The sequence below is a fragment of the Macaca thibetana genome, chromosome 7, assembly GCF_024542745.1.
Source record: "Macaca thibetana thibetana isolate TM-01 chromosome 7, ASM2454274v1, whole genome shotgun sequence".
Taxonomy (NCBI): domain Eukaryota; kingdom Metazoa; phylum Chordata; class Mammalia; order Primates; family Cercopithecidae; genus Macaca; species Macaca thibetana.
Window position 1 is genome coordinate 97,972,007 of NC_065584.1, and position 19,575 is coordinate 97,991,581.

The window sequence follows — 19,575 nt, forward strand, 5'->3', positions numbered from 1 at the left end:
TGACTTCTGTCTTGCTAGGTGACTCTTTCTATTGCTATCTTGACTTGCACACTTTGATGAAGCAAGTTGCTATGTTGGAAGGGCCCCATGCCAAGGAACTGAGGGCAGCCTTTGGCCAACTGCCCCAGGGGAACTGAGGCTCCAGTCCAACAGCCAGTGCAGGGCTGAATCTGGACAAAAAATGCTGATTGAGCTTGGAAGCAGATCCTTCCCCAGCTGAGCCTTCAGAGGACACCCCAGCCCCAGCTGACACCTTGATTGTACCTTTGGGAGAGGCCCTGAAGCAGAGGACCCAGGTAACCTATGGTCAGTTTCCTGACCCACAGACTGTGAGATACTAAATGCATGTTGTTTTAAGCTGCTAGGTTTTAGGGCAATTTGTTATGCTGCAATAGACAACGAATACACTGTACTATATTTGTCTCTTTTTCCAGCAGGACCAGAAATGGGTCGTTTAAGGTCCCTGGGACCTTGTCATGTGTGTTTAACTGTTTACCCACCACTGAAAAGCTTCCTGCCAGGACCCATCTGCAGTGTAAAAGGGGAACCCTGAAGCCCTGGGAATGGCTTCTAGTACTTCAGGTAGGGGCTCTGTGCCCCCATCAATTCCCACCTTTGGACCTCCCACTAGAACCTCCTTAATTGTCTTTCTTCACCTAAGCATCATTTAGCTTTGTTACAAACCAGAGGCAGCAAGCCAACTATTCCCTGGAGAAACTTCAGCCAGGCAGGAGGGCATTAACCACACCAACTGGTGTTCCACAGCAAAGGTATGAATGCAGAGATTCACATCCCAGTCCGGTTCATAAGCAGAGGCGCAGGAAATAAGAAACTCCTTTTGAGAAAGAGGGAAATTAGGAGAGATACTGAAATTATGCGTCACATAGGACATCAGGCAACCACTTTACTGTCGGCTTCAGTTTTTGATCTGCAAAATGGGAGTCTACTTCTAGGTCCCATAGTCTTTGATTCTTAGTCTGATACAATCGGGGTTGCTGTGAGCTGGCTCTTTGGGTACTAAGTCGACTATCAAATGTGGATAACAGAATACCTGTCTTCAAAGGGGGTTGTAGAATTAAATGAAATAAATAAAACACGTGAAACGTGCAGCACAGGGCCAGCACGAGCGTCATCGTGGCAGTTGCTGCTTCACCACGGGGTCTCAGGTCCCAAGGAATTGGGGTCGCGGGCGGGCGGAGCCCAGCTGGGACCCAGGCCGGGCGGCCTGCCCCGCCCACGTGGGGCCGCGGCCCGTCGAATGACTCCTTGCAACGTGTTGGTGGTGGCGGCGGCGGTGGCGCGGGCTCTTCCGGGCGCCGCAGCTTCCTGCCAAGCACCGCGCAGCCGCCTCCGCTGCAGGATCCCCCGGTGCAGGCCTCCGTGCTGGTGCGGATCCTGGGGCTCAGCCGCGCGCGCCCTGCCTGATCCTGCGCCGACCCACCGCACTATGCGCGCGGTGCCGCCGCCCGCTCAGCTCCTGCCGCTGCTGCTGCTCGCGCTCCTGGCAGCTCCTGCCGCCCGCGCCAACAGAGCCGAGTCCATCTCCGCGCCGCGGCCCGAACCCGAGCGCGAGTCGCGGCCACCTCCCGGCCCGGGGCCCGGGAACACTACACGGATTGGGTTTGGGGCGGCGGGCGGCAGCGGCAGCTCCAACAGCAGCGGCGACGCCTTGGTGACCCGCATTTCCACCCTCCTCCGCGACCTACCCACCCTCAAGGCGGCCGTGATCGTGGCGTTCGCCTTCACCACCCTCCTCATCGCCTGCCTGCTGCTGCGCGTCTTCAGGTGGGCCTCCCGCCCTCTTCCTTCCCCCGCCGGTCGACAGGGCGGCATTGCCAACCTGCTGTCGCCGCGCGCCCGCCCCACCTGCACGCACAGGTGCCCTGGTGCGCCCCAGCCAGACGTGTGCCTCCTGCCCTGCCCGGGAGGGTGGGTGGGGGGCCGGGGTGGGCTCGTCTGGATTTCCTGGTACACGTTTTAGGAATTTTCTTTCCTCTCTTTAACTATATATATAAAATAAATATTTGGTTCCATTTGTTGACTTTCTGCTAATGCTGAACACTAACAAGAGTGCTCCGAATTCTGACAGCTTTTTCCATAATTTATTTTTATAATCATTTCACAGATGAGGAAAACATTTTCAGAGGCAAAATGGCTTATCTAAGTAAACTCAGTGGTGGAGGTAGGATATGAACCCGGACCTGTGTAACTTTAATCTCGCTACTCCTTCTCCTTTCTACCATCTGCAGCTCCCTCACGCCGCGTCTACTTTTTCTTTCTCTTTTTTCTTTCTTCTTTCTTCCTTCTCCTTCTCCTTCTTCTTCTTTTCTTCTTCTTCTTCTTTTTTTTTTTGCTACTGAAAGAAGCAGTTTCTAGCGTGGGGGGTGGGAGAATTGCCTGCAGGATTACACTGGAGGGGTGTTTTGCACCAGGGGTTGGAGCTGGGCTTCAGGATTCTTGGTGACCCTTGGTGGCCTCCCTTACTTTCTGTTAGTGGGGTACGCAGACGACTTTCCTAGGCTCCTGCCTAAGTTGCATTAGATGAACATTCACAGGGGCACGAGGGATCTTGGAGAGCCTTTTGTAGGTTGCTCACGTTCAGGGATAAAGTGTCTGGCAAATTAGGAAGGATGTCCCAGGTCCTTGATCCCTGTCCATCCTGGGGGACAGGGGTAAGAGGAATGCAAGGACATTTCCTTTAATGCCTGGGAAATCCTGTTTTTGCAGGAAATGAACCAAACCTGTCCTGTTACTGAGGCCCGCCCGCCTGGAAGTCTGGGTGTGTGTGTCAGCTGTTCAATGCTGCCTCCCTCTGCTTCCAAGCCTACACACTGTGCTTTGGTGTTTGATCAGCTGTGGAAGTTGGGCTTCAGGGCTTGCTCTCCTGGGAAGCATTTTCAGTGCAGGAGCAGAAACCAGACCAGGAAAAGGCAGAGTTGGGAGCCATCTATGTATTGAGCTTTGCTGTCAGTTGTGTGTGACTTTGGGTCCAGGTGTTTCCTTCTATGTAGAATTAGATGCCAGTGGTCTGAGAAAATGGAGAAAGGGGAAGTACGGTCCCACGCTCACCCCACCATTCCCTGCCTTGTCTCAGGCCACATCGTTCCTCACTCTGCTGGTCTCCTTGATGTACTCTGGGTTGAAATACTCCTGTCTTCTTCCCACTCTACCCCCTGGCCTCAATCCTCTGTTTACAAACTCTAGCAGCTCCCTGTGGCCCTACCTAGGTATGACAATACCTGGGTGTGGCATTCGGGGCCCTTGCAAGCTGGCCCCAGTCCACAATGCAGACATCAACCAGCGCTTCTCAGCCTAGTCCCTTGTCACTTGCTCCTTATGCTCTGTGGTTTCCCGTTTCTAGCCTAACTATATTCTACAAGTGCGTGCAGCCACCAAGGCCCAGCTCCCATCCTCCTTCCTCTGTATATTTTTCCTGGACATTTGAATGAGGTCACTATTTTCTGACCTCCTCATCCCTAATCTGTGCATCTTTCAGTCCAACCGTGCCATGCTGGCTTCTGCACTCAGCAGAGAGCCCTGGAGGTTGGCAAGTCCAGTCCATCTTCATGTCTCCATGCCTGATGAGGGCCTGCCATCCAGCAGAGGTGCCATTGTCATTTACGTACTTCCTGATTGTTCAGTTGGAGTGAAGGTTAATGCCTAGAGCAGCTCTGAGTCTGGAGGTTTGAAACATTTAGCTCAAAATAGGCCATGGAGTCCACAAGGCTGTGTATTTCTTTTTTAGAAGGTATTTGAACTATTTTGCTAGTCTGCTGTTTATTACTCAGGAGTAGGGGAGAAAAGAAGGCAGCATGCACCCAGATGTGAGGGGTGCGAACCTCATGTTGGAGTGGGTAAGCCAGCACTCTGGCCTGGAAGAGATGGATCTTTAGTGGCTTGGGTGTGGAGTGTTGAAAGAAGTTTACGACTTCATAGGAGAAGCTGGTTATGGACATGATCTATGTCTCTTCCCAGGAAGGCAATCTTGTTAGGGTGAATTTTCAGGTGGACAGCTGCCACCCCAGATTCTGATCTAGACGGGACTTTGTAACATTTTACAGCTTGGAAGGGCCCTGATGGTGCACAGTCCCCATATGTTTCTTTGCAGATGAGAAAGTTGTATCCCAGGAAGTGGAATAAGTCATTGCTAGATTCTAGAACACTCTGCAAGTCTGTGTAGCCAAGGCAGGGCCAGCACCTCATCTGTGCTATTCGGTCTGTACTGTGGCCTTTCCCTTGTCCCAAGCTCGCCTGTAACCTTGGTTAGTCAGTTCACCAAATGCCTGCTGGGCTAGCTGGGGGCCCTCCTTCCTTTCTCCCTCTGCAACTCCTTAGCATGCAGGCACTGATCCTGGAAATTCCACCACCTGAGTCTCCTAGAGACTGTCTCACCTCTGCCCACACCAACTTCCCTGGTGGAGCTTCTCCACCTGCCACTGTTTCTACCTTGTCGCTCCTGAATTGCAATAATATCTCTTCAGCTGGGGTTCCTGCCTCCAACCTTGTCCCTCTCCAGTCCATCCTCCCTCGTCTGCAGGAATGCCTGTCTCATCCTTCTTCCACCCCTGCCTGCCAATTCTCCCTGCATACAAACTCCTTAATGTGTGGGCAAGGCTGACTCTTTAGACCGGGGTGCCGCTTCCCTCTTGAGCCCCCATCCCGGCTCTGCTCAGTGCGCCTCCTGCTTTGCTGGACTTCCGGGGGTTCTCCGGAGGCATTGCGTGGCCTGAGCATCTTGTCCCACTCTATCCCTCTGCCTGGAGTCCCCTCTGTCACTAAGACTGTATGGTCAGTTCGGTGCTGTTTGACCTCATTGCCATTGCCTCCTCTGAGAAGCCTCCGCAGCTAGGGCCCCTCTGTGCTTCCAAAGCACATTCGATTTTTGAATTCCATCTCTTCAGAGTCAAGTGTCGCTGAACTTCTTCTGAGCAGGACTAGGCATTAATCTTCTGTGTTTCCCTAATACCTAGTGTGGTTCCAGGCACAAGCTGGCATTTAATAAAGATATTTTTAGCAAAAGAATGTTGAGCTCTCAAGGATTTTACATTGCTGATGTCTCTCAAAATGTGCCAGACTAGCTGCATGATTGATGCTGGATACCTGCAAGGTAGGAATTTGTACAGTGTAGATAAAAGGGAGTGTAGTAAGTATGATTGCTTATAAAAGGGCAGTCCTAGCCTATTTGTCTGTTTTCTCTGAAAGAGTCACCTTACCAGACAACAGAAAAAATTTGGATCCAAGGAAATTAGAAGCAAAGAATATGTATTTTAATGAAAAAGATGTATACTTTCAATCAAGCGATTCCATTCTTAAAGGATGTACATTTTCCACCGCACTATATATTCTTTGCTTCTAATGTTAATGATTAGAAGAGAAAGCCAAGATGCACTGCAATGATATTCAGAGAAGTTCTGTTTGACAGTGAAAAAGTTTAAATAATCTAAGTATCCAACAATGGGACATTGGTTAAGCAAATTATGGTAATCTTTATGGCAGAATACTATGCAGCTGTTAAAAATGATGACATTGAGATAATACTTGCTATATATTTTTGAGTGTGAAACAGGTCACAAAGTGACATGTATCAGCTCATTTAAATAAATTATAAACATGTATAGATGAATGTGCAAATAAATCTGTGTGATTGTGGATGACTATAATTTTTTTATTATTCGTGATATGTTTCTGCATAGTTTGAATTCTTTTACAATCCAGAAGCATGTAGTTATGATGTGTGTATGCTGCATACCCCTGTGTGTATACTCATCTCCTGGCTGCATTCTTGGATGTGTCTTTCTGAGGACCAGTATGAGAGCATCTGGGGTGTATACCTGGGAGTGGGGCTTCTAGATCCTGGGGGGTGCTCATTCTTGATTTCCTTGAGTAGGCACCAGTGTAGGTTTCCATCTGCAGAGCCTGAGGGTTCTCAGATTCTCACATCATATCCAACACTTAGTATTGTCTGACTTTCTAATGCTTTCCAATCTGATGGGTATAATTTGGTATTAATTGTTTTGTTTTATATTTCTTCATTTTCTACCAAAGTTGAGCCTCTGTCTCTTCCAAATGTTCTCCTTAATCAATCTGATTTCCCCATCTATAGAATCATGTCCACCTTTTTAAATGTATTTCATCATTAAGGCAAACCGTTTTTACACAGGAGACAAAATCGGAAGGAGGGAAAGCTGGTTGGAGACTAAGTGCCCTCTGCTGGGTACCTTCCCATGTGTGAGAGCAGTCCTGTAGGCACCCGGTGTGGTGGACCCCCTGGGTCTGCTACTTGGCAGGTTTATGGGAGCTGAAAGGGAATCAGCAAAGAGGCTGTCTCTAGGAAGTAAAAAGCTGTGTTTCTCCTAATTTTTTGATATTGGGAAACATCTGGTGATGTTACATGGATTCAGGACAACACACATAAGCCAAGGACTGCTGGTATCAGTACCCTTTGGCCCCTACATTCACTCAGAACACTTTATTGTCTGAGTTCTGGAAGGAATCTGACTTTACGCTCTGGTGTCTCATGAGCAGAGTCGGGGCAAGTCAGGAAAACCCTGCCACCTTGAAACCACAATGTTCCTTTCATCCTGGGGATCCTTTCCCAGTCTTGGAGAGTCTCCCATCTCCACAATGCAGGCTCCACTTCTCCCAGATCTCTGTTGGCTGCATGCCCAGCCACTTCTTATTTCAAAATCTTTGTAAAATCCTCTTATCTGAAAGGAGGGTTCTTTTGGTGCTTCCCGAGGGATTGGGAGGTTGAATTCTAAACGGTCTGACATTGCCCAGCTGTCAGTGGAAAAGGTGCACACTGCCATGCCCTGAAGACATTGGAACCACAGATGCTTAGTTAATTTTACTAAGCCTGGTCTTTGAAAAGGACGAGAACTGTCCTAATTATCTTGTATTTCCTAAATTTTTTATTGTGTGTGTATTTACATTTGTAATAAGAACAGTTATTTAAAAGAAAATATAAAAGCTTAATACTTTTAGCATTTAGGGAAAGTTACCATTAAATTTTTTTTGTCATTGCTTATTATTTAATAGTATATCAATGTTATTTTAATAAATTGGAATTTTGGGTGGAGCCATGGTTAGAAGATCCAGCCCCATTTTCAGGTTTGAGAAAGGATGTGGGACTTGTTTAGCATCAGTCAGTCATTTCTCATTGCTTGCCCGAGGCTTTGAATTGAAGGGAAAAAACTATAGAAGTGACAAATGTTCATCTTCTTTCATGTTTGATATTATATGCCACAGTGAAGAAGTGTTAAACAAATTGGATACAGCCAAAATCCAGATTCTTTAAATAAGAGAGTAGAGAGCAAGCCCTAGATTCAATTCTCCAAAACATCATGGTATAGGGAGAGAACAAGATCGCTCAAATGGTTCTTAACTGGGGAGGATTTTGCCCTCTGGTGTTATTTTGTCATATCTGGAGACATTTTTGGTTGTCAGGGTGGGGAGCGGCTGTAGGGATAGGGAGAATTTACTACTGGCATCTAGTGGGTAGAGGCCAAGATGCTGCTAAACATACTACAGTACACAGAAAGAATTATCCAGCCAAAGAATTATCCAGCCCCGAATTTCAAGGGTGCCAGGGTTGAGATATGCCGAGAATCTCAACTTCAAGGCCTGCTGGTTGTCTGATACGGTCAGTTTATTGAACCTTTCTGGGCGCTGTTTCTCATCATTAATTAGAGTACATGCTTCCAAGGGCTATTGGATGTTTAGAATGAGAGTGTGTCAACTAAGTCTCTGGCTCTCCTTTAAGCAGCCAAGTGTCCTGTTGTATTGAAAAATACGATTCTGAAAACAGATGTAATTTACACCCAACCTTTTGGTGTTGCTTCTGTCCATAAATGAGGATGCAGCCATATGACCACAATTATCAGGCAGGTGCATCTGTTTCTGGACTTAAGTCTAGGGGCTTGGATGCTCAGCTTGGCCTTTTCTGGGCCTCCAAGATGTGGTAGGCTGAGTTTGGCCCTGTCCAGCCAGGTCTCCCCAACACTGAACCCAGCACCTAGGAGAAAACATGGCTGAGTAGACAGTGTTCTTCCCAGGGTGTTTAGTTAGCACCCACTGTGAACATAGGGGTGCCATGGGACACATCAGAGGTCAAGGACCATCCAGCTCAATCTAGGGGATAGGATAATGCCCTTTGTTGACAAAAACCCCAAACTCTATATGAGTGACCATATTGGCTTGGGGAACAATATCAAGAGGTCCTGAGAACATGGGCCTGAGGTGGTCAGGTTTCAGCCTGGCTTTATACATTTTAGGGAGATAGAAGTTACAGGCAAAGACATGAATCAATATATGGATGGTTTACTTTGGTTCAGCCCAGAAAGGTAGGGCATCTTGAAGTGGGGCCTATAACCCTGTAGGCCATAGGCAGATTCAAAGAGGTTTTGATTGACAGTTGGTTGAAAGAGTTAAGCTTTGTCTAAAGACTTGAAGGCAATAGAAAGAAATGCTTGAGTTCAGATAAGAGGGGTTGTGGAGACCAAGGTTCTTGTTATGTAGATGAAGTCTCCAGGTAGCAGGCTTCAGAGAGAATAGATGGTAAATGTCTCTTTTCAGACCGTAAAAGGTGTCAGACTTTTAGTTAATCTCTCCTAGATCCACCAAAGGCCTAGCTGCATTAATGAAGATTCTCTACAGATGCAAAAATTTCCCCATAAAAGATGGCTTTGCAGGGCCATTTCAAACTATGTCACAGATATTTTTGGGTAAAATTTCATTTCCTTCGGGGCCTGCTATTTGTCATGTGATGCTATACAGAATCAGGTTGGAATTTGCTATCTTATTGCCACAAAGAGCCTTGTTTTGCCAGTCTTATGATCTCTATTTCATTATTGATGCTGGTCATTTGTGCCTAAACTCCAAAAGGGAGGGATATAATACAGCATGTCTGACCTTCTTTCTTGTCTAGGCCTGGAATTTAGTTTTTCAGGTTTGAACAGCCAGGTCTGTTCAACTGGCTGGGGGGCTTAGAATTTTATTTTTGACTTATGCCTTGAATGATTCTACTTGGCAGATAAGGAGCCATCCAGTCCCACAGGGGAGCCATGTATTAAAAGCAGTGCTAGATAAACTGAGAAAGGATGGGTACAGTGGCTTTGGTTAGGGACCAGAATAGTCTGGGAAGGCATGGTGGCGGAGGAGGACTATTAGGACTTGGCAGGATGGGAGGAAGAAGAGGTTCTTCCAGGACCAGATGGGTGAAGCAAGCTTTGCCGAGGGTAGGGTTTGTGAAAAATGATCACTTGGAAATATGTGATGATGATGACAATAATGACAACTAATATTTATTAAGCCTTACTGTGTAATGGACTCTGTAATAAGCATTTTATATGTTTTCCTCGTGCCTATGAGTGGTGTACTGTCAGTCCTGTCAACAAAAAGAGTCAAGCTCTGTAAAATATTTAAAGAGATTTATTCTGAGCCAAATATGAGTGGCCACTGGCCCATGACTCAGCCCTCAGGAGATCCTGAGAACATGTGCCCAAGGTGGTTGGGGTACAGCTTAGTTTTATACATATTAGGGAGACATGAGACATCAAATACATGTAAGATGTACATTGGTTTGGTCCAGAAAAGGCAGGACAACTGGAAGTGGGGATGGCTTCCAAGCCATAGGTGGATTCAAAGATTTTCTGATTGGCAATTGGTTGAAAGAGTTAAGTTATTGTCTAAAGACTTAGAAATGTCTGGGTTAAGATAAGTGGTTGTGGAGACCAAGGTTTTATTATGCAGGTGAAGCCTCCAGGTAGCAGGTTTTGGAGAAAATAGATTGTAAATGTTTCTTGTCAGACTTAAAGGGTCTATCAATAATTCCAAAGGGGAGGAGGGTAGAATCAGGTATGTCCAGCCCCCTACCCTTCCCAGCATGGCCTGAATTAGTTTTTCAGGTTAGCTTTGGCACTGCCGAGATTCCAAATTGCCATCAATAGCCTTCCTGAGAGGACGGGTTCATTCATGTGGTCGAGGGGCTTAGAATTTTAATTTTGGTTTATCATCCCCATTTCACAGATGAGAAAACCAAGGCTCAAGTGGTGAAGTGTCTTGCCTGAGGATTAGCAGCTGGGGAAGGGGAGGAGTCTGGCTCACCCTTCCCATCGCAGCTGGATTTTGGAAGTCAATTCTAGCTGGAGGATTTGGGGATTTGTAGTGGGTGAGAGGAGCAAATGGAGGATTTGAACACAGGAGTGAAGTAATCACAGGGCTTCTGTAGAAATGTTGGTCCAGATTAGATTGTACCAGGGATTTACCAAGAATGCATGAATAGTTACGTGGCTGGTGTAGGGGGTGCAGGATGGCTGGGGAGACCTGTGGAAGGTGCTGGAAGGACCACTTGGGAGGACTGGAGGCCTGAGTGGATGAAGAGGAGAAAGAGGAATGTGTTAGACTGTCCTGAAGGGCCCAGGGAAGGAGGGCATTGTGAAGGACGTGGCCAGAAAGGGAAGGGTGTAGGTTTGGTGAGGAAGAAGAGGACTCATAGGTGAAACTTACTCATGAAAACTCCAGTCATGTAGCTGGGCCTTGGGGCTGGGTGGAGGGGGCATTGGGAGCATCTGCCTAGAAGGAGTGGGTGGTGAGGACTGACATTCCCATGCCTCCCCTACCCAGGCTGCAGGGATAAGTGGTACTGAAAGGGCCCCTTATGACTTGTGTCCCAAAGCACTGTGACCTCAGAGTTTCCAGGTGGTGGTCAGGTCCCCTGGGTCCACCAAGGGCCCCTCTGAGTCATCTTGCCACTGTCCTTGACTCCATGGAGCTGCCCCTAGAGGCTACCTTCTCTGCTTTAAACCTCACTTCCCTCCCCTGGCACCTTATATAAAAACAAAGCAGAACCAACCCTTTGCAAACACACCCGAGAGCTGGAGGAACAGGTCTTGGGGCATTTGCTGTTGCCGGATTTAATGTGTACTGCTTTTGTCTTGGAAGAGTAAGCATTGGATCTGTCCCTCAGGGACTGAGAGAGGGAAAGAGAAACAAGGTGGGGAGCAGATGGAGGGTAAACACTTTACTGTAATGAAGAAAACCTGAAGACTTGTCATTGAGCTCTTCAGGTTTGTCTGGACCATGCTGGATGATCCTCTATGAAGCATAAGCCCCCAGGGGCATAGTCTGTGCAGTGTGCTGCATGCCCATCCTGGGGTCAATCAACAGTGCTAACACTTGGTTAACTAACCCCAATGGGATGGTGCCCAGGAGGGAGAGGAAGCAGCTAGGTTATATAAATAATGGTCAACACTCCTTAGTCATGGTTGAACTGTTGGTGAACAGAGATAAGGAAGGATTTGGTGGAACGTGCATATCATTACATCTCTCTGGACTCATGATTTTGAGCCAAATTACTAAATATCACTCATGCTTGGCACATAGGACCTAATGAACCATGGTCAGGGAACCAAGTCAGAGATGGCAAACTGATGGCCTGGGGCCGAAAAATCTGGCCCACAGACATTTGTTTTGTTTTTTGGTCTGCACGGTGTTTTAAAAACTAAGATAGTTGAGAACACTTATAAGTTAGGAGCCTTTATATAAAAATCTAGATTTCCTGCTTCTTTTGACAGAAGGGGATACATGGAAGTGCAAGACCTCTGTTCCAGGGGCAGCCGGACAGGAACTGGGTGGCTGCCACTCTACCTAGGCTGGGCAGGGTGCCGCTATTTGTGCCTTTTTGACTCGAAGACAGAGCATTGTCCACCACTTGTCACTGTTGTTTGTTCACTCGTTTAGGTCTTGGCAATCCTGCTGCTCTGGTTTCTTTTGTGTACAAGGCCTTCGGGCATTTGAGTTATTGACCTGGTATGTTGAGCCATGGTGCTTGACTGGGTGACTGGGTGCTGGGTGCTGGAACAGAGGGGCTACAGTGTGGTGGGAGGGGGTGCCCCAGGACAGGGGTGAGTCGAGGGTGCATGCAAGGTCTCCCCAGCCTCTGTGTTGGGGAGGGATCTGCCGGAGCTGGATTGTGTTGGAGCTTGGCTGCTGGAGATCTGGAGGCTCTTGCTGCACTATAGGAAAATACTTCTGCCTCGTGTGACTTATTGTTTGTCTGAAGTGGCCCACCTGCAGTGGAATAAGATGAGATTTCTATCACACTGGTGTTTGCCTCTCAGTGGCATGTCAAAAATGCTCTAGATGGAAGGTGTCGGGTGGAGCTCAGAGGGCTGTGCCCAGGGCAGAAAGGGAGGTAGGCTGGTTATTGGGAATGCGTCTTGGTGGCAGGCCATGGTGGCAAGACCCTGGCTAGCCTGTTGATTGTCCAGGGGCCTCCAACACCTGCTTCCTTAGAGGGTGGGGCAGAGGCTAGGGCTGAAGAGTGGGTTCTGAGTCATGTTCTTCATTTCTTCAAGTGTAGCTGGTTTTCTAAGGGAAGCTCTGTTACTTCTTGTGTCCTGAGGAGGAGGTGCAGTGTAGAGCCTGTTACTTCTTGTGTCCTGAGGAGGAGGTGCAGTGTAGAGCTCAGAGGGTAAAAGCGAGGCAGGTCTGTGTCCTCAGAGAATCAGAGGGACCGCCTGGCTCAGGGTCGCCTGCTAGTCCTCCTGTCTACACTGGCAGCACCTGTGTGCTTCAATCTTCCTCTCCCACGATCCATTTTCATTTTCTTGATTGCTTTTTCCAAATGTCAGAGTTCACATTTGCTGTTTGTTGACAAGTAATATAGTTTTGGCAGAACGCTGGTCTTGGGCTACAGAACTACTTCAGTGGAAACAGCCAAGGTGGAGGAAAGGTTTGAGTCACTGAGTTTGGGTTCTGAAGTCACCAGTAGAGCTGGGTAAAGCCACACGGAGGTGGCCATGGGTGGGCTCTGGGGAAAGGGTCGCCTGCCAGAGGGGCAGCTGACATAGACTTAGTCCATTTCAAATTTATTTTAATCATTTATATTGAATTTTATTTATTTACGTGGTTTTAAAATAGGTCATATGTTCACATGGTTCGAAATTCACAAAGAACAAAAGAGGATATAACAAAAAGCATTCTACTCTTTAGCCACACAATTTTCTTCACTTTATGTTGTCAATTTCTTGTCAAATCTTTCCAGGGAGATTTTATAAATGTAGAAGCAAGTGAATGTAATATATACATGCATACACACACACACACACACACACACACACACACACATTCCTTCCCTATTTCTTATAATGACTTTAGTGAGATATAACTTATATACCATATTCACTCATTTAAAGTGTCCAACCCAGCCAGGCATGGTGGCTCATGCCTGTAATCCTAGCACTTTGGGGGCCAAGATGGGAGGATTGCTTGATGCCAGGAGTTTGTTTGGACGAGCCTCGTCAACATAGCCAGACCCTATCTCTCTAAAAAAAAAAAAAGTGTCCAACTCAGTGGTTTTTAGTATATTTACAAAGTTATGCATCTATCACTGAAATCAATTTTAGAATACATTCATCACTCCAGACTGAAACCATGAATCCATAGTAGTTAATCCCTATGCGTCTCTGAATTTTCTTTATGTGTATAGATTTCCCTATTCTGGTCTCTCATATACATGGGGCCATACAATGTGTAGTCTTTTGTGAATAGCTTGTTTTATTTAGTATAATGTTTTCAGGGTTCATCTATGTGTAGCATGTATCATTTCTTTTTATTGCCGTATAGTGTTCCATCAAATGGGTATACCATCTTTTATTTACCCATCCATCAATGGATAGATATTGTACTAGCCTGTTCTCAGGGGCTGCTATAAAGAACTGCCTGAGACTGGGTAATTTAAGAAGGAAAGAGGTTTGATTGCCTCACAGTTCTGCATGGTAGGGGAGGCCTCAGGAAACTTATAATCATGGCAGAAGGGGAAGCAAACATGTCCTCTCATGGTGGCAGGAGAGAGAAGTGCAGAGTGGAGTGGGGAAAATCCCCTTATAAAACCATCAAATCTCATGCAAACTCACTATCATGGGAACAGCATGGGGGAACTACCCCCATAATCTAATCACCTCCCACAAGGTCCCTCTCACAACACATGGGGATTATGGGAACTATAATTCAAGATGAGCTTTGGGTGGGGACACAGCCAAACCATATCAGATATTTAAGTTGTTTCCTTTTTGGGGCTATTATGAATAATGCTGCTCTGAACAAGTGTATGAGTTTTTGTGTGGACATATATATATTTTGATGGCTCTTGGGAATATACCTAGGAGTGGAATTTCTGGGTCATGTGATAACTCCATGTTTAACCTTTTGACAAACTGCCAAATTGTTTTCCAAATTGCTGTACTAGTTTACATCTCACTAGAAGTGTATGAGGGTTATGATTTCTTATATCCTCACCAACATTTGTTATTGTCTGTCTTTTTGCTTATAGCCATCCTAGGGGGTGTGAAGTGGCATCTTGTTGTGGGTTTAATTTGCAATACACTGACGGCTAGTGATGTTGACCTTGTTTGCATTTGTGTATTGTGCACTTGTAAATCTTCTTTCAAGAACTGTCTATTCAGGTCTTTTGCCCATTTTACATTGGATTATTTGTCTTTTTATTATTGATGGGTAAGAGTTCTTTATATATTCTACATACAAATACTTTGATCAGATGTATAGTTTGCAAGTGATTCCTCCCATTCTATGGGGGTGTCTTTTCACTTTCTTGATTATATCTTTTGAAGCACAAAAGTTTTAAATTTTGATGAGTCCAATTTATGTAGTTTTTCTTTTGTTGGTTTTGCTTCTGGTGTCATATTTAATAAGCCATTGTCTAATCCAGTGTCACAAAGGTTTATGCTATTTTTTCCTATAAATTTGGCTCTTACATATAAGTCTTACATACTTATATGGAAGCTCCATTTTGAGGTAATTTTTGTATATGGTGTGAGTTAATTTTTTTACATGATTTATAGGGGTCCAACTTTATTCTTTTGCATGTGGATATCTTTTCTATCTCTTATACATACACTATGCTTGTCATCTTGCTTTATAAAAATATCTTGTGTGTCTGGATGGTTATTCCTTGTTAGGCTATAAAAAACTCTTCATTCATTTATATAGGTGCTTAGTGTTCATTATATGGATGTAACATAATTTGTTTAATCAATCTCTAGTGTTCATTAGATGGATGTAACATAATTTGTTTAATCAATCTCCTGTTAATGGACATGTAGGTGTCATTTCACACATGTGGAAACATACCTGTAGGACTATCGGGGGAAATCCCACCCCCGATATTCAACGTGGGTTCTTTTCTATTTCCCTAAGCATTAGCTGGTCTGAGAAATAAAGGGAAAGAGTACAAAAGAGAGATTTTAAAGCTGGGTGTCCGGGGGAGACATCACAAGTCAGCAGGTTCCGTGATGCTCCCTGAGCCATAAAACCAGCACATTTTCACTAGCGATTTTCAAAAGGGGAGGGAGTGTATGAATAGGGTGTGGGTCACAGAGATCACATGCTTCGCAAGGTAATAAAACATCACAAAGCAAATGGAGGCAGGGTGAGATCACAGGATCACAGGACGGGGCAAAATTAAAATTGCTGATAAAGTTTTGGGCATGCATTGTCTTTGATTACATCTTATCAGGAGACAGGGTTTGAGAGCAGACAACCAGTCTGACCAAAATTTATTAGGCGGGAATTTCCTCATCCTAATAAGCCTGGGAGTGCTATAGGAGACTGGGGCTTATTTCATCGTTTGGCTTCAACCATAAAAGACAGCCACTCCCTAAAGTGGCCATTTCAGAGGCCTTCCCTCAGGGACGCATTCTGTTTCTCAGGGATGTCGCTTGCTGAGAAAAAGAATTCAGCGATATTTCTCCTATTTGCTTTTGAAAGAAGAGAACTATGGCTCTGTGCTACCCGGCTCACCGGCAGTTAGAGTTTAAGGTTATCTCCCTTGTTCCCTGAACATTGCTGTTATCCTGTTCTTTTTTCAAGGTGCCCAGATTTCATATTGTTCAAACACACATGCTCTACAAACAATTTGTGTAGTTAACGCAATCATCACAGGGTCCTGAGGCGACATACATCCTCCTCAGCTTACGAAGATGATGGGATTAAGAGATTAAAGTAAAGACAGGCATAGGAAATCACAAGGGTATTGATTGGGGAAGTGATAAGTGTCCATGAAATCTTCACAATTTATGTTCAGAGATTGCAGTAAAGATAGGCGTAAGAAATTATAAAAGTATTAATTTGGGGAACTAATAAATGTCCATGAAATCTTCACAATTTATGTTCTTCTGCCATGGCTTCAGCCGTCCCTCTGTTCAGCGTCCCTGACTTTCCGCCACATAGGACAAATTCCTAGAAATGGAATTACTGGTTAAGGGCTATACCTTTTGTAACTGATGGATATTGTCACACTGCTCTCTGTATGTGTTGTAACAATTTACATGTCCACAAACAGGTAATGAGAGAGTGTTTCTCTACATCCTTGCCAACAGTGTGTTTTCAGACAGTTCTATTTTTGCTAAATTAATAGGTGAAAAACTGAATCTGTGTGAAGATCAAAATTTCATTTCTCTTATTGAAAGTGAGATTGGACATTTTTTCATAGTTAAGAATGCGGAGCCATTTGGGTTTGTGTGTGTGTGTCTGTGTGTGTGAACTGCCTGTGTTATGTTCTTTACCAATTTTTCAATTAGATTATTGATCTTTGTTATTGGTTTGCAGGGACTATATATATATTAAGGAGATTAAATTTTAAAACATTTATAATGAGTTAGCTAGGTGCCGTGGCTCTTGCCTGTAATCCCAGCGCTTTGGGAGGCTGAGGTGGGTGGATCACTTGAGGTCTGGAGTCAAAATCAGCCTGGCCAACATGGTGAAACCCCATCTCTACTAAAAATACAAAACTTAGCTAAGTGTGATGGTGCGTGCCTGTAATCCCAGCTACTTGGGAGGCTGAGGCAGGAGAATCACTTTAACCTTGGAGGCAGAGGTTACAGTGAGCCAAAATTGTGCCACTGTTCTCCTGCCTGGGTAACAGAGTGAGACTCTGTCTTAAGAAAAAAAAAACAAAAAAAACCCCACCAAAAACCAAAAACCAAAAATCAAAATTTGTAATGAGTTGGAAATAGTTCTCCCAGTATATCATTTACTTTGACTTTTTTTTGTTTGTTTGTTTGAGATGGAGTCTCACTCTGTCACCCAGGCTGGTGAGCAGTGGCGCAATCTCCACTCACTGCAACCTCTGCCTCCTGTGCTCAAGCAATTCTCTTGCCTCAGCCTCCGAAGTAGCTGGGATTACAGGCGCCCACCACCATGCCTGGCTAATTTTTGTATTTTTAGTAGAGATGGGGTTTCACCATATTAGCTGGGCTGGTCTCGAACTCCTGACCTCAGGTGATCTGCCCACCTCGGCCTCCCAAAGTGCAGGGATTACTAGTGTGAGCCACTGCTCCCGGCCTATTTGCCTTGACTATAAGACATTTTTATGTGTTTACATTTATCATCCTTTTTAAAAAACGGATTTTGGAGTTCTCCTGTATTTTCTTCTAGTACTTTTATGGTGTTATTTTCTACATTTAAGTCTGATCCATCTAATTTATTCTGATATAAAGCATGAGATATAGGTGGTTATCAACAAAATATTTAATGAGTTACCTTTTTCTCACTCATTTGAAATGCCATCTTTATCCTATACTAGATTCCAGTGTGTATTTGGGTGTATTTCTGGACTTCCTATTCTGCTATAGCAACTGATTGTTAATGTGGGAAGCCACTGTGTATTAATCTGTTCTTGCACTTCTATAAAGAAATACCTGAGACTGGGTAATTTATAAAGAAAAGAGTTTTAATTGTCTAATGGTTCTGCATGCTGTACAGGAAGCATGGCAGCTTCTGCTTCTGGGGAGGCCTCAGGAAGCTTCCAATCATGGTGGAAGGCAAAGGGGGAGTAGACACTCACATGGTGGGAGCAGGAGCAAGACAAAGAGCAAGGTGGGAGGTATCACCCACTTTTAAACCACCAGATCTCTCAGGCACTCACTCACTATCATAAGAACAAAAGGAAGAGAATGGTGCTAAACCATTAATGAAGGCCCACCCCCCATGATCCAGTCACCTTCCACCAGGCCCCACCTCTAGCACTGGGGATTACAGTTCAACATGAGATTTGGTTGGGGACACAGTTTCAAACCATATCACGCCGTGTTCAGTTATTATAGTTTTACAGCATGTTTTACTATCTAACTCCTTTACAGAATTTTCCTGGCTATTCCATTCTTGCTGCTTCTCCCATCCTCATGAATTTTGGAATCAGCTCATATAGATCCTCAGTGGAAATTGGTTGGTATCTTACTGCATTTCACTAAGCTTGCAGATTAATTTAGATGGCTTGAAATCTTCATGAGACTGAAACTTCCTAGTCAGAGGCACAGCGTGCCCTCCTTCTGTTGACACAAGCTTGTTTTGGTTGCTTTTGGTCATCACAGGAGCTGGCTGGCAACCAAAAGAACTTGCAGGGGCACCTCTGGGTCCTGAGAAGTGTCTGTTGAGTGCTGAGTCGTAGGGTTGGGGCACATCCAGAGGTCTGAGGTGAGTTCCTATCCTCTTGCTGGAGTGTGAAGGGCTCATGTTGTGGAGTGTGATGGACCTGGATTTGAGCCCTGCTTGCTTCCTGGGGCAGGTCACTCAGTGCCTTCTGGCCTTGGTTTCCTTGCTTTGATAACGGGAGCCCTCCTTGCCTCACTGGCTGGAGGCTGTGATGAGATCACATGTGCATTACCTGGCACTCAGGGTTGCCGTCTCACAGTGCCTGCTGGTACATCCACAGTGCTGTGGATGATGCAGGAGGGGCCCGCGTGCCTGGAGGTCATGTGTAGATGGTGCCCAGTGGCAGGGATGTGCCTATGAAGAGGGGCTGCAGGATTCAGAAGAAGGAGAAAACCCAGCGTGGTTGGGATGTCCTGGAATGGCCTCAGGAGAAGTGAGAAAGCCTGTGGCCCCTTGGAGTAAGTAGAACGAGAGGTGTTAGAGGCTCTGTCATCAGAATCTGGACCACACCTGCTAGGAAGTAGAAATGGATGAAGAAATTTGGGTTCATGATGAGAGGCTTGCTCAGAAGCACACCAGCAAGGGAATTGCAGGGCTGAGCGCTGAACCTCAGTCTCTGCACTTAGAGTCGGTGGCTCTGACTGTCACACTCAAAACTGAATTGAGTCTAAAGGGTTTAGTCCTGTTTTGTTTTCTTTGTGGGGAAGGGCGAGGAAGGAAGGCCTCCCCACTGTGGCCTGCTGGGGGCTGGTGTCCTCCCTCGGCCTCCTTGTTTGCATAAGTGGGATGTATGAGCACTCACACGAAACCTGTTTCTGAGCAGCTGGTCAACAGTCCGTTGAGTAAACAAACCCTCTGGCTTCAGGATTATATTTCAGACTAAAGTAATTTTGAACCTCTCCTCTCTCGTTAGAAATGAGTTTTGGTTTGGATGGAACAGTGCTTTATCTCTTCTAGAAATTATCTGGCCTTGCCTGTTCCTATGAAGACAGTATGGACATTTATTTATTAATAAAACGACCACTTTACGTCTCAACCAGGTTGACGCCTCCTGGTTAATAATAGCCTATCTCAGAAAAGAAAGATTCCCGCTGTGGACGATGGGCCAGCAGTGTCTTTTCACTT

At 45.6% G+C, this 19,575-nt stretch overlaps 1 protein-coding gene across 1 annotated transcript in view; it reads left to right on the plus strand.

Moving 5' to 3' along the window:
• The first annotated feature begins 1,311 nt into the window (after window positions 1–1,311).
• FAM174B (family with sequence similarity 174 member B) overlaps window positions 1,312–19,575 on the plus strand; it is a 36,888-nt gene continuing 18,624 nt past the window's right edge. The window contains exon 1 of the mRNA XM_050798050.1: window positions 1,312–1,785. Coding sequence (XP_050654007.1) covers window positions 1,448–1,785 — 338 coding nt within the window. The 5' untranslated portion in view covers window positions 1,312–1,447. The remainder of the gene's footprint in view (window positions 1,786–19,575) is intronic.